Source organism: Vanellus vanellus, assembly GCF_965231255.1.
Source record: "Vanellus vanellus genome assembly, chromosome: 4".
NCBI lineage: Eukaryota > Metazoa > Chordata > Aves > Charadriiformes > Charadriidae > Vanellus > Vanellus vanellus.
Genome location: NC_138909.1, coordinates 25,198,660 through 25,219,328, shown reverse-complemented (window position 1 = coordinate 25,219,328; position 20,669 = coordinate 25,198,660). Strand labels below are relative to the sequence as shown.

The 20,669-nt window shown below is 43.1% G+C and overlaps 1 protein-coding gene across 1 annotated transcript; it reads left to right on the top strand.

Moving 5' to 3' along the window:
* Positions 1-3,213: 3,213 nt before the first annotated feature.
* LOC309671440 (transmembrane protease serine 11E-like) lies at positions 3,214-19,892 on the top strand (the record flags this gene model as incomplete). The annotated part of the gene is made up of 10 exons (XM_082482673.1): positions 3,214-3,306; positions 11,152-11,275; positions 12,416-12,531; positions 12,960-13,027; positions 14,552-14,715; positions 15,737-15,775; positions 17,593-17,773; positions 18,002-18,267; positions 19,178-19,320; positions 19,731-19,892. 10 exons carry the CDS (start codon positions 3,214-3,216, stop codon positions 19,890-19,892), a joined length of 1,356 nt encoding a protein of 451 aa, XP_082338799.1.
* Positions 19,893-20,669: the final 777 nt, after the last annotated feature.

The following is a 20,669-nucleotide window of genomic DNA, read 5'->3' as shown; positions in this document are numbered from 1 at the left end:
TTACTTAGTTGCTTGTGCTAATGTGGCCATTTTGTATATCCCACTACACTGTCAAAGGTTCCCCATGCTTGCTTTAGAATGCTTTTTTGGAAAGATTTCCCTTGGTCTTCTGGCAATAAAGTAGCATTGGGTGAGAGGCTGTGTACCATCATCAATAATGCAGTTTTTCTGTCCTTCACCCTGGTGCTACCTGACCTCGGTCACTTTGTTGCTGGCTTTTTCCCCCAGTTTCTCATACTGATGCTTTCTTGCTCCCAAGGGTTTTAGTCTGTTTTTGTTTTTTAATACCATTATGTCTAGTTTCAGGCTGCTTCTGTGCTTTTTTTTTTCTTCGACAGGTGGGACGTGTTTTGTCTGAGATTAATATGATGTCTTGAAATAGTTTCACTGTCTCCAGAAAACATGCAGTTCTTTAAGGTTCCCCTTTTAGGTTCATTGATTATTTTTTTTTCCCTACTTTTATGTGGTTCCTGTCTTTGAAATTGAGCATGGCAGTAGTTGATCTTCTGGCTTTGGGAGTCTGTACAAGTGCTGAATCTGATGCTGATATAGTTCAGGTATGTGGCAGAAATATGATAGACCAATTGTGTCTACTGGTCAGGACTGAATCAAGAGCTGCTTCCCATTTTGTGGGTTTCCTAGCCGCTTGTTCCTGAAACAGTTATTCACAGCACCTAGAAATCTAGTATTATCTGAGTGGTCAGTGTAAAGATTTCACGTTTTATTTCAGAGTAATTGAAATAATAGTTCCCTGGGATTCCCACATTTCATTGCCTTCCTGCCACCGTGTTTCCTTTATACCTGCTTTGTCCATGTCCTTGTTTAAGGTAAACATTCTGCATCTCTGCCATCACTATCTTAGAGAATTCTGTGAAACATGAAAATCATTGTTTTGGCTTTCTGTCGCTGTATCTTGTTCATATCAGACTTTTTTTTACTACTTTTGTTTACTATTTGACTTTTGTCAACTTCTGTCCTGTTCTTTCCCTGAGATTGCAGTGTCTACCATAGGATTCAGAACAGTGCATCCTGTATGCACCAGTCTGCTTTCTCCTGCTTGTCAGTTTGAAATTTCTGTATGATCTTCCTGATATGAACTGCAGATCCCGTTGCCCTCTCAGTTCAGGTGGAAACCTGATCATCTTTTGCTAGTCTTAATCTCCTCTAGAAGCTTCCCCAGTTCCTGATGAACCTGAGCCTCTCTTCTTTACTCCATTGCTTTAGTCATGCATTGAGACATTGCCTCCTCACCAGCTGTGTTATGATGGGCAGCCTGGTCTTTGGCATCCTATGTTCTACCTCCAGAATCTCTCTTCTTTCTTTTACGTGGTACCCAGGTGGACCACAACCCTTGCCTCCTTCACAGCATTTCCCAACTTGTCTAGGCTTTTTGTTAAGTTTGTCAGTGTAGCACCAGCAGGCACACCAGTACACTGCCTCTGAAATCAGGAGCCAAGCCTGTTAGGTACCTGGTAACTGAACCAGTGATGGCTATTGGCTGTCCCGTTTTCTCAGATGGGGTTTCTGCCCCAGGGAACTCTTGTCAGTACAAGAAGATATACAGACACCTTGTGCAGAGTGGGGGGACCATTGACCAGGATTATTATGTCCTTAATTAGTTTGGTGCCTTCCTGCCATAAAACTAGGGCTGGAAGAGCTTTTCAGTGCCCTAAAAAGCCTCCTCAGTTTAACCTCTTTCCTTAAGCAGCAATAGTTTTTTTGCCTGCAGGTGAGACTCTGCAGAGATTGCTATGAAGCCTCTGTGTCATGCATTCTTCCACCTATGCCACAATCAAGTCACAAGAAAGGGCTCTGTCTCTGAGGATCGTGGGCTGCCTGGAATTAATACATCTTCACACCACCTACACAAGGGTCAGGTAATCATATGACACTCGATACTTTACCCTTGGAAATTGTCACCCTCTAGCTAGGCTTCTGAGTGCATTTCTCTTGCACATCTGGACTGACTCAATAGAAGTGATCCTATATGGGATGGCAATGCAGCTTCCAGTTAAAGTATTGAGAAGCAATTACGTTGTGTGCATCATTAGCAACTGTATTCATTGTGTTTTGTAACAAATTATGCTGAGACATTGACTGAATCCAAATTATGAGAAGCTGAGGCTTATCTTTAACCTATGTTTCATTCGGAAGACACTGGCCTTCCCAGAAAGACAGACTTCCTGTTTCTTGGTCATGGATTTGATATGAGGTGGATGGAAGAGCTGCCACTGTGTAAAATGTATTCAAATCAGTGTGTTACTAAGCTGGTGATCCCTGAGCTGTAGAGGGGTCAAATGAAGGTCATTAAGGTGGAGGAAGAGAGTCCCTAGATGTTAAAACTTTACTGCAGCAAAGCAAAGAAAATATGTGCCACACACATATCTTGTTTTGATGTTCTGCCTTCTTTATTTACCCTCTGAAACAAGTTTGTGTAAAGCTATGTGGGCGTGTATATCTTCTAGTAAGTTTGGTAGAACTGAGAGAATTTAAAATTGAAAAAAGGGTTCCCAAGAGAAGATTGAGAAAGGCTACTTCAGGTTAGAGTTTGTACTTGTGTTAACTGACTTGTCAGCTAACTTGCTGTAATTAGCACAAGTAGAAATCCTTATCTAGAGAGCCTGCAAATATTTATATCAGAAATGTTTATGATCTAAAAGGATTTTTCCAGGACAAAAATGTGTGTGTGGCTAGGTGGCCACAATTAAAATTAACATCTAAGGAGTCAAAAGAGAATGACAAAATTGAATGTATCTATTGTTATGGTGGCAAATTCTTGTCTTGCCAAGTGACCAATTTCAAGGAAGCTCAAGGGAGTTGAGGCACATGCCACCGAATCTGCATCAATTTGTCAGTTCCTTATCTGGCCTGGGACTGAATGTTGTCTCTTTAGAACACACAATTTTTCTGTATTGGTCCTGCCCATAACTTCTGATTTGTTTTTAACTATACCAAAGAAGGAAATAAACTCTGCGTCCTTGCAAAATTTTCATGGCTCTTCTGATTCGGGGTGTTGCAGGGTGTAGTTAATGCTCTGAAAAGGCTTCGGGATTCCTGGATGAAAGGTGTGATGAAAGAAGTATATTGTTATTGTTTTAGGGGAGGAATCATGCTACTGGGTAAGCCTCTGTCACTGAGACTTGCTGGACTTGTTTGTTCTGACTTGCCTATGACTCCTTTCTTTCCTAATTCGGGAGATAAAGCCTCAAGTCTATGCTGAGATGCTGCACAGTGCGTTGTGGTGTTCAGGAAAGTGCATCTCCCAAACAGAAGAGCTTCTTGCTGACCTCTCAGTGGTACCCAGAGGTGAGTGTCGCAGCCTTCTGACTTGCTTCTTGGTAGTTTGGGCAGCATGGCTATGTTATGTGTAGATTTATAGGACATTTTGAGCTTTGACTGAGGGCGTGGGGAGAATGGCACTAGCTCTGAGCTTGCTTCTGATTTGAGCTGCCTTCCATGCATCAGTAATCCTTCTGATATTTCACCCTTGCTTCTCACCCAAAATGCATTTATTTTCCAAGAACTCTCCAGCTCCTCTACAGCATGGTAGGGTGACAAAGCAAGGTGGCCTATGGCCTCCAAAGGTTGTGGTAGGGGAGCAGTGAGAGTCATCTCACGGTGCCCTGACTCTGATCTGCCATTTGTGTTAGTGCGGTTAGAATGTGTTGCAGTCACAATCGCTGAGCTTAACAGCATGGTACAACAGGGTCAGCAAAGTAGGTAAAAATAGCTTCTTGTGCTCTAGTTTATTTTCATGGGCTTCTTATGCAGCCAGTGAAGTGTTAATCTGTGCAGAATCAGCTTGGAAACATACCAAATCTGGCACCAGACCATTTTACCCACCCTGCCTTGGAATGAAAATCAAACTGAAAACCCACAAAGACTAAAAACTGCTTGTTTGGTGTCTTGCTTCTGGAGTAGATTTCAACCAGTCAAAGTGGGATGAAGGGAGGCAGGCAGAGCTGTTTTCAAAGGCTGAAAAGCAGAGATATACTACTATACTCTGGGACGGCCGAATAACAGAATAAGATACTTGTCTATGATCAACGCAGCCAGAAGGGGAAATCTGAGCGGTAAAGTTGATGTAGAAATTGCAGAACCTTATCCTAAACTGATTGCAGTCAGTGGCCATGTACTTAATATTCTCTTTACACTGGGATGGCCTCTCATGTTCATGCAGATTATAAAGTTCTTATGTAGTGAGTAGCCCTCCTAGTTGTACTAAAGCTTATTTCAGAACATGGGGGTCTTTCTCAAGATGTTGGCTGTGGCAGTCAACTGTAGAAATATGTGTTATTGATCAAGGATCTTTCAGTTGTCCACTTCACAGTTATGTCCCACAGACAGTTGTAGTAGTATGGGAGGCCAGCTGTATCCCAACAATTAAAGAGCTCATAACCTCCAAAAAGTTGTATGCAAAATGGATGAGAGAGTAAGGAGCAACAAACCTTTTGTGCTGAATGCAAAGGTGATTAATCAGGGAAGCTTGTGTGAGCAGCATTTTGGCATCATGCATATAGTTACTGGTAAGTTCTGAGTTAACAGAAAGACTGAATGCTGCCCTTAAATCTAGATACAAATGACAAGAACAATATTTGGAGCTGTTGTCTTTGCCCAGCTGAATTCTGCTTCTGGGAAGCAGCAAGACCTTGGTAGAATTGGATGGTTAAGGGGAGGAGCTCAATTAGTAAGTGGCAAATACATTAGTGATGCTCTATCTGACTGCAGAGGGGTGGCATGCAGCACCTACTGTTTTTGTGGGATGTTTGAGGGTGTGGGGAGATCAAGCTGATTCAGCGTGACGCATAGAAGAACACACACATTTTGTTTCCCTCAGCAGATCCCTTCAATGTTTGGAAGTCTTCCATTGTATCAGAATTGCTTTGGGAGATATCAAACATAGAGTGAGTGAGGCTGGTAGGTAACTGACCTCATCCAAACAAGGGTCTTGCAGTACTTAAGCAAGCACTAGCTGCTTCTGTTTCAATGCCCAAAGTAGTAGAGGTTGTCCCATTCTCTTAGAAGTATGTGTCCTGAGTATGCCACGAGAGCAGAGAAGCATTAGGTTGGTGTGATTGCTTGTGGCAGAGGTGGGAGTGGAATTAGTATGTCTTGCTTCATGGTCCTGTGCTTTTGCTAAAGGACTCCTGAACTAAACCAGGTGTACGTCAGTTGCTGCCATTCCCAACCACCCTGCCAAAGTAGATAGCTTCAGGGACATAGTCTGGATTTTCAAACTGTACTCACCAGGCCAGCAGATTAGTCTGTTCAGTTGTCTTTTGAAAGGTCCCATTTCTAGGAAGAGTGTTTGTAGGGATGTGCCTGAATCCATCTTTGAATGGAAAAGCTGGTCATGGCTATAAATGTGGAGAGACCTTCATCATCAAATGTGACACCCAAGCTCTGCCATTGGCTCTTCTGAGAGTATTGGAATATCAGTAAGCAAGGGTATAATAATAAAAAATATAGTAAACTTATTATAGGAAGACAACAGCAGATCATATAGAAGAAAACATGCAACTTCTACACAGAGCATAGCAAAGCACCTTCAGTAAACAGATGGTGCCAGAAAACATGGTTTAGATTCATCTAAAAGCATGGGTTGGGGTGCTATGAGGGCTTAGCTTAAGAAGTCAGAAAATGTCAAGCACAGCTCTATAAAACAGAACAGGGTAGCCGTTCCCTGCTTATCTAGCAGCTCAGTTACTAGTGCCTTTTCTTAGGACACAGATGATAAGTTATACTTCCTTTTCTTGTCAGAACAGATATTTTCTGATCAGTTTTCTGGTATTGTTCTTACTGAGGCTTTTGATAATGCAAAGCTCTTCTACCAAAAGAGATGGATAAGCTCAATATAGTGAATCAAATCCAGTCAGGCAGAGGTGGGAGCTGAACTTGCATTGTGAATGAACATAGTAACCTTTTAGGGACTTTGGTACAGGATGAGACAGGAAAAACAGCTCTTCATGCGTGTATCATGCTTGTCTTTTGCTTTTGGGTAAGTGTTCTGAACTGGAAGGTAAAGAATTCGTTTGGGGTTGATCAGAAATCCAACCTGAAATCCTACTGTTTTCTCCTTGGTTTCACAAGGAAGACCAGATAATTTTAGCTCTGTAAAGTTTCAATACAACTCTTCTTCCCAATGTGCCAATAACTATTAATGTAGCTTTACTTGCTAAATTTCACTTATTAAAACATCTGTATTGAGGCTTGATTTAATATATCTCTCTTTAAACACAACTTTACTGTGTTTAAAATAACTTAATTCTATACAAACATAGCTGTTTCCAAAATAGTTCATTCAGATGAATTTTTTTTCAGTATGGAATAACTTTTTAGTGATCAAAATGCATTCTTTGGCTCAGAGCCAATATGTGTAAAGTAGGAGACTTAATAGCTTACATTTCTAGACCCAAATGAACTGTGATATAAAATTGTCAGGTGCTGCTGTCTCTATGGATTGTCTTGGGCTCCTTGGGAATGAAGTATGTTTTAAATGAGAACAGGGATTGGTGGAGGGAGGTCTAATATTCACCCATAGTATTGCCAAGATAAGCAGTTTTGTACTGAACTAAAAGTTCTTGGCTTTGAAACTTATCACTAATTCACTGCAGACCGAAAGCTGCTAGACACAGACCATGAGGAGGTGGTTTTCAGAGCAGAGAGGACTCAGCTTTCAAGATCTCCCAGTGGAGTCTGGCTTCTGATCTCTTGTTAAGGTTTGCTCTTGAGGAATGAAAGTTATCCTCCTCATCCATGCTGGAGGATGAATGCATTGGTGTTACCTGAATTCCCCTGTCTGTGTCCCTGACAATTAATTCACAGCTTACTGGAGTTTGAGCAGTAAAAAAATAAACGCATGTGGTATAAGGAAGCAAGAAATGTGAGGCTGTACAAAACACCCGACTCTGGAAGGCATCTACACAGACAGCTGTGGTATTGGCTGTTTTCTGAGAACACCTATCTATTAAGCAGTGCCTCTTTGCCACAAGAAGAAAGAAAAAAAGGATGCATCTATGGCTGAAGACGATGAGATCACCTCTGCCTCTGCTTTCATATGCACTGCAGAGAATCAGTGTTTCTCTGCCCAGTAAGTGTTGCTGGGTGGAGTAGAGTTTTCTTGGTTACGAGAGTGCAGAGAAGACCATGCACAAGTCTGATTCCTAAACAGGGGGATCCGTCTGCCACTGAACTATTTAACTACAGACATGGATGTCTCGGGCACAGGAATCCCTGTCAGGTGGTTGTTCTGGTAGAGCATAACAATCCTGCCCTCCATGGCATAATAGCAAGAAGGCTAGGGGGTGAAGAAGCTAGTTGGAAGTGTAATATGTGTGATTAATGACTGAATGCATTGAGCAGACATAACCTGAACAAGAACTATCTATCACTAAATGTCCTGCTATGTCTCGGCAGAGGCAGACTCGAAACCAGACCTAGTTGTGAGTGTGTTTTGTTTTGTGAATATAGACCCTAGCATGACAGTGTCAAAGGCTAGAACTCCTGAGTGCTACTGGAACTATATGCTGCTCTGATACAAGCAATATATGTTTGGTGTTGCCTGCTCTCAAGCTGTTCTTCAAAGAGTAAATGATAGTTGATTTGTGGTCAAACAAGACCATGAGACCATCTGTTCCCTGCATTCATGCCAATTCCTGAAACGAATGATAAAAGATTAGGTATTTCCTACAAAGCTAAAACCAGTGTTTCTTTCCCAACCCTTCTGCACAACTGGGACTAGCATGTCTGCTGATAAAACAGGGGGAAAAAAAAAAGGGGGGGGGGGGCAGGCTGGGCTGGGTCCTGCACACAGGCATCAGAGTTGAAGGATGATGGCAATTTTACTCTGTGGGAGGTGATGAGACTTGGTGCTTCCATTGCACAGGAGATTTTTTTTTTTTATTCTTGTTCTGGTACTTACCTTAGCAAGATAGAAGTTGCTAAAGGGAGGAAAGTGTTTTGGGTCTGAAGAGGTATTTCCACATTAATTTGTATATCCTACATACAAATTAATTACCTATATGTAGAAATATATGGAAGTGTTTCCTTTAAAATGTTTTCATAAAAAAAAAATTAAAGTGAAACCAGTATCAGAAGTGCAGGAGGTTTTTATTCCTCATTTCAAATGTCTCTATTTCCCCCAGCAGTTCCTAAGTTCCTATCAGTTTTCCCTTGCAAATCTGTGTCACCTGTGGAGAGAAAGCAGTTCTGAAATGTTGGAGAAAGGGCATCTGTGCCACCAGCATTTGTTGATTTGTAGCTGATATTTGCACAAAAAGGGAATAGAGACAGATTGAAATGGAGGACAGTGCTGCCTGTCAGAGCATGAGTCCCACAGGCAACGAGACGCTTGTTTCTCAAGTGCGAGTCTTAAGCTTTTGTAGCTTAGGCACAAGGCCACGTCTTGAGGAAATCTGTCTGTATACAGTTCAAGAAAGCCGGTGGTTATGAAACGAGTACTGTTGCCTTGGTATCTGCAGAGTCAGCCATATGCTGTCAGGGCTGTGCTGCGTGTTCTCTGTGTCAAGAGCAATGGAGGGATGTTGCCCTGATTGCCGTTCAGGTGGAAGCACACTGGGGTGGGGACAGCTGAAGCACAGGGAACCAGTCTGATCGAGACCGATGGCAGGGGCTCAGGCTGGAAAGCAAAAGCTCTTCGGTGAGGAGAGCAAAGTCAGATGCTAAAGTAGAATCTTTAAAACATGAGAGTTGGCTAGCTAAGGAGGAGCAGGGGCAATTGCCATAGTGGGCTGTTCTGGTTAGTGGAGGGGCTTGCCTTCAAGGGCAGTAATTGGCTGCCCATTAGGTATGCTGCAATTTCATGAGCTGGGACTGTGAAAGACTGCGAGCTTTGAGACAAGGATGAGAGTGCTCTATGGGAGGCTGGAGCATGTTAAAGAAACTGAGGCAGGACAGTCCTGTTGATCTTAAGTTTTTTTTGAATCTCTGCATTTGTTAAGTCCTTAGGGGTAATGGAGAGTTTATACAGTGAACGTCCAGATGGCAAGAAGTCAAGGCATCCATGGAACCAGTTGACCTCTAGTATGTGTATATTATGTGCTTACTGCAACTTGCAGCTTCCAAAGTAATCTTGGCAAGCCTGGGCTTTCAGACTCCTACCAACTGCCCTACAGTCTTTTTTGCAGAGCCTTGCCATCAGGGAACTGAGCCAGTCTACTAGGGAGACAGCTAGATTTGGGGAAAACTTGGACTGTGCATTGCCAAAACATAACTTTGCCCTGATAATGCAGGCATAACAGAAGGAGAGGTACTAGGCATGTGACTCTGAAGCAGAAGGCTTGATCCTGGTCACCCATCCTGTGTATTCTGGTAACACCAAGCTGCTGATTGTGACCACCTGCAGTTGTGGTTCTGGCTGAAGCTACCCTGTTTCACTTTTTCTTTCCAGTATGCCACCTGTTTGAGTGGGTAAAAACTTGCCTGCTTCCCTCTTAAGCAATGGACTGGGATACTTGCCAGCGCTGTCACTAGCCAAAAACAAGCATTTATGTGAAATTAAATTCTGAGTTCTTTCCAACTTCCTTGTCACTTGCTGAGCACACCCTCACTGTATGCAGACCTCTCAGCTGCTTCCTCTGTGGCTCTATCTTTTTTTTTTTTTTTTTTTTTTTAAATTTTTCTCCTTTGTTTGCCTTGCTTACTGTCTCTTCCTTGTAGCTTTGTTCAGCTTTCTTGCTGAAAAAAGCAGAGTGCATAACCCCATTCTGCTCTCCCACCACTTCACCATCTTTTGCTGTCTTGGATTTGTGCATCATACCCTTGTCTTCACTGCTCATCTGCCCCCTCAGCTTATTGCCCAAGGTGGAGCTTCTGCTGGTATCCTGCTCTGATTTCACTGCGGTTTCTTCTTTACCACCTTGTAGTCAGAAAACCTGCAAAGACTTACTCTCTCTGCTTGCCTTTCTGCCCCTTCCTGCCCCTGTTTTGTCAGAGGTTGCTCAGAAATGGCTGTGCCATAGGCCTGAAAAGGGGACAATAGCATTTAGTGTGTCTGGTCCACAGCAATACAAACATGGATCAGTGGGTGTAAAACAGCATGGTGACTAGCTAGCTGAGTCCCTGCTCCCCAGACCTGGCTGCCGCCATTTGTCACTCTAGGCACCTTTGAGATTATCCCACATGCTTTTCTGATATCCTGTACTAATGCCGACCGTGATGTAGAGACTCAGTGCGTGTCATGACAACAATTACTACATAGTGTGCTGTGGAATTACTGGGGATCTGAAATAATTGTGCTTAAGGCTTTGCATCATCCTACAACAAAGCTGCTGAGGACATGCGCAAAAATGCAGTTTTCCTAATGTTCTCTTGCTTAATGCTGCACAGGAGGACATAAGTGGAGGAGAAAGGCTTATGTGCCTTTGTCCATGTGTGAGTCAAATTCCCAAGCCTTTTACAGGTCTGTTCTTGGCTTTCAGGGAGTCACTAAGTCTGGGTTTTGTTGGCATATCACATTTACACAGGTAGCTATTTCTCTTCCCTCTGACAGACTGTCTGGCAGGAGACAGGATGTGGTCTCTTACAATGTATTTGTGGTTTTGGTGCAATAAAACACAAACCCTGTAGGGGATCAATAATTGTTACTACTCATACCAACTAAAAATAAATCTGTATGTCATATGGCATCTCAGATAGCCTAGAGTATCCTTGGTGCAGAAGTTACTTGGTCAGGCATGAATTATTACACTTATGTTCAGTTTAAGCAGCTGCACAGGCAGTCAGCTGCACTTGAAATCTGTGTAATACTTCTTGATGGGCAATTGCTTCTACTAGCAATACCTGCACAACTCTAAGCTTTTCTCAGGGGTGCATGTGAGGCAACAGAGGCAAGTTAGAACGCAGGAAATTCTGACTAAATATAAGGAAAAAGCTTTTGCCATGAGTGTGGTCAGAGACTGGACCAGGTCTTCTGAGAGGCTAAAGGATCTCTGTCCTTGGAAATACTAAAAACTTGACTGGACAAAGTCTAGTGTGGTACCTGGTTTGAGCAGAAGGTCAGACATGCAGGGTCCAGGGGTCCTTCCCAATCTACCTCATTCTGTGAGGTTTGTCAGCTAAGCTGTACCATGATTTGGCTCAGGATGCGCCATTGTCTTTGTAATAAACTTCATGTTGTTTTCTTCAATGCAGATAGTGATCCAGATGGACAGAGCAACGAAACGTATAGAGCCATGGAAGATAGCAGTCATTGTTGTGTCAGTGATAGTAGGCTTAGCCCTCATCATTGGCTTGATAACATATTTTTTGTGCCATGGTAAGTGCATTGCTGCTCTTGTTGTTACAAGTCTTCAGGAATCTGTTGTGTTTTGCTTGCTACTGTGGTCTTGCCTGATGATTTAGGTATTCACTCCCGGTATAGAATTGACATGAGAACTTACTAGACCCTATGAAAGATCTGAATTGACTAGAAAAACCTGCAAGAATACTTAAAATGTTTACTTGAAGCAGACATTTAAGTTTTGTCCCTCTTCTTGTTTCTTGTCTTATCCTGGTGCCTCCACTGGTATCCATGGTTAACTAAAGGCTATCAGTCTTCTGTGTAAGCCAGGGATATGCCTAGTACTTAGGCTGTGCATAGTAAGCTTGCTCTTGAACAGCGTTTTTGCAGAAACTGAACCTGGGACCTCTAGCTAACAATATTGCAGAAAGAGTAAGGGCAGAAGTTTAGGCTTTTTGGAGCCCAGGAATCAGTCCTGGTTGCCAAGGGCCCAGTTTCAGTAGCAGATGAATGAAGCCAAGCCATTCCATTCCCAGTCTCTGAGATCCAGTGTGAGGAGTTTGGAAACACCTTCCTGCTGGTATGCAACTAATCATGTTGCTGTCACAGCTCACCAAGAGTCAATGAGGCTGTGGCTTGCACTAGGCAGAGCAATGGCAGAGCTACAGCTGAGCTTTGCTTTTTGCAAACTCTGCATTATGGGGCCCCTCTCTGCCATTCATCTGAGAGACAGATTTTAAACTTAACCTGACTGCTGAATGGATGCAAAGAGCTCTGGGTCACCTGCCTCTCAGAGGGCAGGGACATGCCAGAGTGCAACTAGCAAGGAGTGAGTGTGTCTACTGAGTCAGAAGAGACATATGTGGGTTGGTGTGTCTCGTCCTGTGCTCACCTCAGGCTGATGAGAAGATGGTCCCCAGATAAATGTTGTAGTGGGTGTAATTTAGAGCTACTTGGGATGGTCCTTAAAGTAGAAATGAGTCCCTAGCTGGTCCATGGAGCAACAAGATCATCCAGAGTCCCCTTTTCCAGAAGTGCTGCTAAAGCTGTAATTCCACAGCTGACAGGGTCACAGCTAGAGCCTGGGTATCCTTACTTGTCCCATGCTCTGTGGGGTGCTGCGTATATCTGAATTGTACTGAAGGAGATAGCCACCTTTCCTTTTCTTCTCTGTAGATCAGGATCGATATTACAACGCATCTTTCTTAATCACCAATGTCGAGTATGATCCTCAGTATGAAAGGCAAACCACAGAAGAGTTTAGGCACCTGAGCCAAGAGATTGAAACCATGGTAAGCTGTTTCTCTGTTTCTGCCTGACCTGTGGTGAAGACTCTTGCAATTGTGTCATTGGAAATAAAGAGTCAGAGGTGATTGTGCCTATGATTGGTCCCCATGTAGCTGTCCTTACCTTTCAAACCTTGCTTTAGTGAGTTGAAGATGCATTGCTGACTGTGTGCAAGCAGATGGTAAGCATGGGTACTGTCTGTTCCAGTAGTGCTGTGGTGAAACAGGTGCCCACAGAGCAGAAGGGACAGCAAAATTGGGCAACCCAGCTGTTTCTTTTGGTACTGTGATCTCTGATGGAAATTTAGCAGTAACTTTGTAGATGTGGAGATCTGAAGATGTTTGTTTTCTTGTGTTTTGGAGGCTCGTGAGACATATCTTGAGAGCATGTACATATTACAGGTCTATTTTAACACACTTTTTTGCTTTAACAGATAACTGCACTATTCAAGGGGTCCTTTCTAAGTAAAAGGTACATCAGGTCCCATGTTGTGAGTCTAAGGTAAGTAAAGTGAAGGTCAGGAATAAGCAGGGATGTAATAAATATCCTGTATTCCTACCCCTTGACCATATGGAGCATGCCTGGTTGTTTATGCTTGGATTACACCAGCAAGATGACTAAGCCTTGGCTGGTTATCACTCTCCTTTGGTGTTAACAACACTGAAGGCTCAGTTACCTTCAGAGATCAGCAAGGAAGAGAAATTTGGCCTTATACTTTTGCAGATTGATTACCTGAACAGCAGTTGTTCGTGGCTGTGATGCAGTAATTGAATTACTAGGTGATCCCAGCCTTCACTACTAGCTACGGGCTTGAGACATGCAGAACCAGCTTTTTATTCCACTTAATGTTTCCTGTGGAAGCTCAGGCTGATGTTTACCCCTTTGCATGGTGTACCACAGGAGGTGACTATTCTCCTTGGATGCAGAGTTGAGGGATGGAGGCAAGTGGGACATGCAGGTATAAAGGTCCTGTGTGAGAGCTTTTAAGTCGTTCCTCTCTCTGCAGTAATTATGTATCACTTTCAGCGATAAAAGCCATCGCTTCCCTCTCCTTCGCATTACTCTGGTTTAGAGTTGTATTTCTATAAGGATTAATTCTGCTGTGTCATATTCTTCCCTAGACAGCAAAGAGCACTAGACTTCCCACAAATGTCCTTCACAGCATTTCTGGGCTTTCTTGCCTTTACCTGTCTCTAAATGGAATGAGTCATTTCCTTAAACTGTTCTACATTGTTTTCTGTTGCTGGTTTCTTCCACAAGCTTCCTATACTGTATATCAACTGAAATTACAGAGCTTGGGAGCTAGACTTCAAGGAACATCCTTACACCTTTTAGGTTGACCAAACTGTATGTCTTCCAAGCTTGTTTTCACTACAGATACCTTGTTGTGTGACTGGGCACTGGACCAGCTCAGCTACATCTTTGCTGTCTTTCCCTCTAGGCTTCAGTCAGTTTTCCTTTAGACCCCTTTGGGCCCAATATTTTATACTGACAGTAAGTGATCATGGCTTGCTCTGATAACTCAGACTATTGAGGTTTTTGTCTCTAGATACCATGGAACTAACTGGCCGATAAATGGACAAGTGACATAAATGGAAAGAAATGCCGAAAGACCTTTTTAACTTCTGTGGCTCTAAACTGGGTCTTTTAAATGGTTGTTAGGAATGGCCTGTTGGGTACCTGTTGAAGGGTTTTAACTTGCTGTATTGTTCCTACTGCCACCTGTATCCTACTGACTATGAGCTGTGTGGAGGCCAAAGGGATTGATCCCTCCCCACTGTCTCAGCTGTACTGCTTATAACAGTTCCCAGAAAATTCCCTCTGATCACTGTTATAGCAAGAACCAAGCATTTTGCTGCCTGCTGACATGTCTTCCTTTACTTGTGCATAGCTATGCTATTTGTTCTATACATCTGTGCAGACCAGACCTGTTTTCATATAAAGAAGGCAGATGGTGCAAAGCAGAGCAAAGAGGATTAGTGGGCAAAGAGAGAATGACACCACTTTGTTTTTGTTGGTTTGCAGCCCAGAACGTGGTGGAGTGCTGGCATCTGTTGTTCTGGTATTTAAATTTGCCTCGTCTGACAGTAAGGCAACAAGCTGGGGTCACGTCAACCGTGTGTTACGCAGAAGGCTGCAAACAAGCTCCACGTTCTTGGATGTTGACCAGTCTACCATTAGACTCACAGGCAAGTGCCTTAGGTTTGTGTTTTTAGCTTGGAATTTGTTCCTCATACTTTACTGTTCTTAGTGTAATGAGTTTCACTTTACTATGCAAATATAGGCTATTCTTGTTTTCTTTTGCCTTCTCAAAATTGTATGTTATGGCTGACAGCCTGGGAACTTGAAAAAAGTGGCATAAGAAGAACTAAAGGGTTACCGGCACTGATTTCAGCGTGAGCTCTCCTTTGCACATTAGAGGCTCTCTTTGTATGACCTAGCTCTCTTGAATGAGATAGTCTGTTACCTCCGCGCTCCCCCCCCCCCCCGCAACATGAAAAGAAGGGCCAACTTTGTGACCATGGGTTCACAGATTAATTTGTAACTCGTTAAAGCACACAGTGAATTGGACAAGAACCTGTATCACCAGGTACTGACATGCAGAGTCCTCAAGCTATTAAAGGCTAATGCAAGGTTGAGATGGTTCCCTTCTCCACCCCCTGCCGTTTCCTTTGCTTATTTGAAAGATTGCTGTAGCGACTGTTCATAACAAAGCCCTGAGGTTCCCTGGGCAGTAATCCTCTTGCATAAATCCGTTGCTGGTTTCCCTCAGAATCTGGCAGAGGGGGTTTTGTAGGAAAGAAATCAGTGATGTTACAGTTTAGGTCTAGTCAATCCCAGTGCTGAGCATTTGTGAAAACTGTTTTGACCACCTTGCCATACTGAACCTGAACAAATGCATGCAGGCATCTATATTGCACACAGCTGCCACCACATGTAGATGTTACTTGGATCTATTTGCAATCATCTGCTGCTTTTGTTAGCTTAGAACTAGGGCAGAAAAGACTTATCCTTTGGCCTGACACTTTCAGTGCGGAGTAGAGGCTTAACTGAACTTCAGCAAATTACTCCGTTTACCATACTGTCAATCCATGCAGCAATGCAAGACATTTTAACATGTGTTTGCTGAGTACAGGGAAGGAGGCTGGGCCAGATCACATAGCAGTATGAGATATATTCACTGTGGTGTTTGTCTTTTTTTTTTTTCAGAGTTGAATAAGGAAAAGGGAGATAACCTTTTAAACAACTGTAAGTACAAATGCTTTATAGAAAAGGTCCAGGGACATGGTGCTGTAGGTTCTGTGTTTACAAGATTCTTATACTTTTGATATGCAAGTTTGAAAAATAACTTGATAAAGATACTAGACTGGTAGACAGTGCACGAGCCAGGAAAGACTTCAGCTCATTTTCTTGCAGTCAGGCTGGTTCTGTAGTCTTTGCAGGATCAGACATTATGACTTGGTGGGATTCATAGGGTGGGAAGCACTTGCTTTAATGTTGGTTATGGGAAGTAGGGGCATGTAGTTCAGCTGCTGTTAGTGAGCTTTGCACAGGGACTGCAGTTGCTGTGGGCCAAGATTCTTGCTGAAATCCTCCAGAAACATTTTTCCTCCTGCCTCCTCCTCCCTGCAGAAAGGTTTAGCAAATAGCTGTCTGTCAGATTTGAGCTAAACCTTGCAATATACAGGGAAAGGCCAGAGGGTGGGAGAGGGAGAAGAGCTGTCCACAGTGAGAGCAAGGCAGTGGCACAGCCCTGGAGAGGGGCAGGTTCTCAGTCCCTCTCCTGTTCTATGCTTCCCCATGAGGTCTTAAAGCTCCTCTGGAAACAGGGAGACAGCATAAGTTCCCTCCTAGGGGACTACACCAGTCCCCTGCAGAGTCTGAGTGTTTGCATATTAGCTCTTCATCTTTAATGGACTCTGAGAATTAACTGGTTTGGATCTAACGTTTTTCAGCAGAGTAATACATGATTGTGCTGTTGGCACAGTGGCTATAAGTAAGCTGTTGGAGGAAGAGAAGGCTATTTATTTTTTTTTTTTTGTTGCTGTTGTCAAGGCTGACCTGGAGGTGACCTGACAAAATCCTTTGTTTGCTTAATTTGTGGGTGGGGTTTTTTGTTTGATTTTGTGGTTGGTTTTTTTTTTCCAAACTAGTCTACAGCAGTTCTGTGACACTTAAAGCTATACTGACTATGTTGGTCTTGCCTTTGCTATACAGATGGGATGTTACAAATAATGGGAATATTGCCTTCACTGAGTTCACAAGTGATATGCAGTGTTTGTCTTATGCATATTTTGATGGTGATGTGTGTATTAAAGCTTAGAGCTGCCCTGGTGTGGTTGTTGTTTATGTGGGGGTTCCTCAGTGTTTTCATACTCAATTTTTAAGAAGTATTTGTTTAAAAAAAAAAAAAAAAAAAAAACAAAAAAAAAAAAAAAAAAAAAAAAACAAAAAAAACAAAACAGAAGCAAACTATGGATGTGCTTTTTTATCATATAGTACCAGGAGAGCTTTAGTCTTTAGATGAAATTTACATGCTGTTATTATGAAAGCTATATGAATGTAAATGCTTAGGTTAATTATCAGTGCACGTCTTTGTGCCTAATAATCTGTGTGTGTACCTGTGTGCAGACACACTAATGGCTATGTATGTTACTTTTCCCTCTGTACACCTCTGGTCAAGTATCAAACAAAGCAAGGTTTGTAGAGGCAACATTTTTTCTTAACTAGGTAAACAGTTACACCTTGGGAAAATAAACAGTGTCTCAGATATACAGCCTTCATCTCCCATGGGAGTACATATGGGCTTGTGTGTCTGAAAACTGGCTTAATGAAAAAGTAATGACTCTTCTACAAAACTTCTTTTTTTTACCCTACATCTATCCTGAGATGCTTGTAACCATGACACTTGGTTCCTCTGCTATTTGAGGCACTGCTTCAGGTGAAGGCTGTCTCTTGACACCCCTTCCCTGTTATACCTGTACCCGCAGCCATGCGGGCCTTTTCCAAAGTAACACCCCAGTTTCCCTCAATCAGCTAAAGCAGAGCTGCCTTTTCTTTGACAGGTTGTGGAATACGAAGACAGCCATTCTCCTTCGCAGGAGTGGAGAGAATAATTGGTGGGCAGCGTGCGCAGGATGGAGAATGGCCGTGGCAGGCTAGTATTCAGCTTGATGGGATCCATCGCTGTGGTGCATCAGTGATCAGTCATACGTGGCTAGTGACTGCAGCCCACTGCTTTAGAGGGTAAGTCATCCGTGCCTTTCTGATCCTACAGGCCTTTAGGACTCTTGGGTGCTCTGACCTTTCATGGCCCACTATTGTCTGTATCTGATGAAAGATCATGAAGTTCGGCTCTTCTCTGTCCTGTTAGGCAAACCTGGCCACATTGTGTTTTGATGTTTAAATGGAGAGCTAAGCTCCTTTGGAGATTTTGTTTTATGTGGCTGTGACATAACCTCAAATATCTTGCAGACTAAGAGATCCCCGGCGGTGGACTGCTAGCTTTGGAATTCTGCTGAGACCTCCAAAACAGAAAAAACTCATCCGAAGGATTATAGTTCATGAAAGATACAGCGACTTCGTCCTTGATCATGAATACGATGTGGCTGTTGTGGAACTTGCCTCTGCTATTGAGTTCACAAGTGATGTGCACAGTGTCTGTCTTCCTGAAGCGTCTCACGTCTTCCCAGACAATGCTTCCTGTTTTGTCACAGGCTGGGGAGCTTTGAAGAATGATGGTAAGCATCTCTTGCCTTCCTGTGCCCTGTCACACGCATATCTGAGAAGACTGCTGTTAGTTTTATGAGTGTTTTTGCTTATTTTGGGTTCCTTAGACTTGGTGTTTTATAGGTGCGTGTGCTAATGCTACACTTGTGAACTTAGTTTGCTGCTTTTTTTTTTTTTTGGCTTGGTCAGTGGATTGGAATATGGGGGAAAGACCCTACAGGTTAGCCTTATAGGAGTAAGAGCAGCTTTTCTTTTGTTGCTGCATGCATTGCGTGGGTTGAATACATCCTCTTCTCTGATCCCACTGGCCCAACCCCCCTGGGTTTAGCCTGACATGAGTTCCTTCCCCATTCAGCTTTGTCATAGGTGTATCATGACAGTTTTCATTAGGTATTCTCTCTTCAGTCATGAATTGGGCTTCAGTTCATCCAGTGACTTGAGTGAGCTTCATTAAAATTAGTCTGTGTCAGTGAGGTTAGATATGATGGGACTATAAATCTGCTTATGAGAGCCATTGAACTATATAGGTTGTGTTTCATGGTAGACTCTTGGGGTATGTAGTGATTGTCCAAAGCTATATTGCTGTTAACCAAATAGGTCCTTGATATCATTGGAAAGACGAAATACCTATCTTGTAGCCTACAGTTGAATTGAACCCTGAAACATGTACAAAAATCTCTAGCCTTTTATGCTAAAAAGCATCTGGTAAGGATGAAAGATGGAGAAGGGTTATGTTTGGGTACAAGTGAAGGACTTTGGTGGGGTGGGGGTGGGAACTTTCTTCTTCTGGAGACATTGTCTTGGTAGCTCCCCTCATTGCCTGTAGTGGCAGAAAAGCTGTAGGAAAATCTGGCCAGTCCTAATCCTTGAGTGTTTTAAGTTGCATGCCCTGTTTGCAAATTCTAATGCCACTTCTTTTAGGCCGTAGTGTTAATGAGCTTCGACAAGCAGAAGTGAAAATTATAAGCACTGAGACTTGTAATAGAAGACAAGTGTACGGTGGAGCAATAACACCTGGAATGTTGTGTGCTGGATATCTGGAGGGGCAGGTGGATGCCTGCCAGGTAGGTGTCTTTATAGGTAATAGTAAAAAGGAAATAGGTGGGGTGGAGGTGATGTTTCCTAGAAATAAAACATATTTTGCGGAATCTTGATTAAGTTTATGGGGTTCAATATCTTGACAGACGTAAATGAAGAGCTTTGTGGCTCGTGGGCTGAAGTCCCCACTTAAGTGCTTGGGGTTTATCTATAATGTGCATGTGAGAGAGTACAGATGTGAGCGTTTGGAGCCGGAGAGGCTGAATTAGACAGGCTGTCAGCCACTCTCTTGTCAGTAAACAGTGTGGATGTTGAATTACAGCTGTGGTCTAGAGACAAGTATGTGTCAGTTGTAACAGAACAACTTGAGGTTTGCTGCATTAGCGAGGTGAACACTGTTTACTTTGTTCCTGACTGCTGATGTTTTTCTCCTTAGGGTGACTCTGGTGGGCCACTGGTGCATGCGAACTCCAGAGGAATCTGGTATCTTGTGGGAATAGTGAGCTGGGGAGATGAATGTGGCAAGGCCAATAAACCAGGAGTGTACACGCGAGTGACTTACTATCGAAACTGGATCAACTCCAAAACGGGCATCTGAAACCTGCAGAGGGTTAAGTTTTGTGGGCTGTGTACGGCGATTTCTCTGACACATTCTGCTCTGTGGTTGCCCTCTAAACAGCTGCTGGCATAACTTGTGGTCTTGTATCAAGTGCCAGCAAGCTCGGAGTAGTCTAGGACTTGAAATTGGTTTGGCCTATAGCCGGACAGGAACAGACTTGATCCACATGACAGCTGTTTGTTCAGGAAGTACTCTGTCAAAGGGACTACTGCCTTGGTCCCTATGCAATATACTGACCCTTTTTTCTCCATGGCCAAATGTTTTGGCCCCTACTTTTATATCCAAGCAAAGTGTTTGAGCCCAAACAATCATTTACCAGCATCCAAGACATGTTTTAACTAAAATGTGGCCTGCCCATTTGCTGTGTGCTCCCAAGGCCCCATCTCTCTGTAGACCAGCTACAATCCAGCCCCTGACTCCAAGGCTACAGCGCTTCTGAATTCTTCTTGAGCTTTTTCCTGCATCATTCCAGGGAACATAGTTGAATGAAGAACAGAAGATGCCTTAAAGAAGTCCTGGTTCCTAATACCACGTCAGACTGTTACTTAGGTGAAGAGAGATTTTTTTCCTTGCTGTGTTATCCTGAAGAAGGAGTCAGTGGAAAACAGCAGCTTGTGTCCACCTTCTTTGGATGTGTACATGTTTCAGCCCAAACTCATTGCTTCATATGAACAGCCCCTACCACAGCATTTGCTGTGAGAGTGATTGCTGAACTTAAGACCAAAAACCACTTTACCAGTATGCTGTCATATCAGA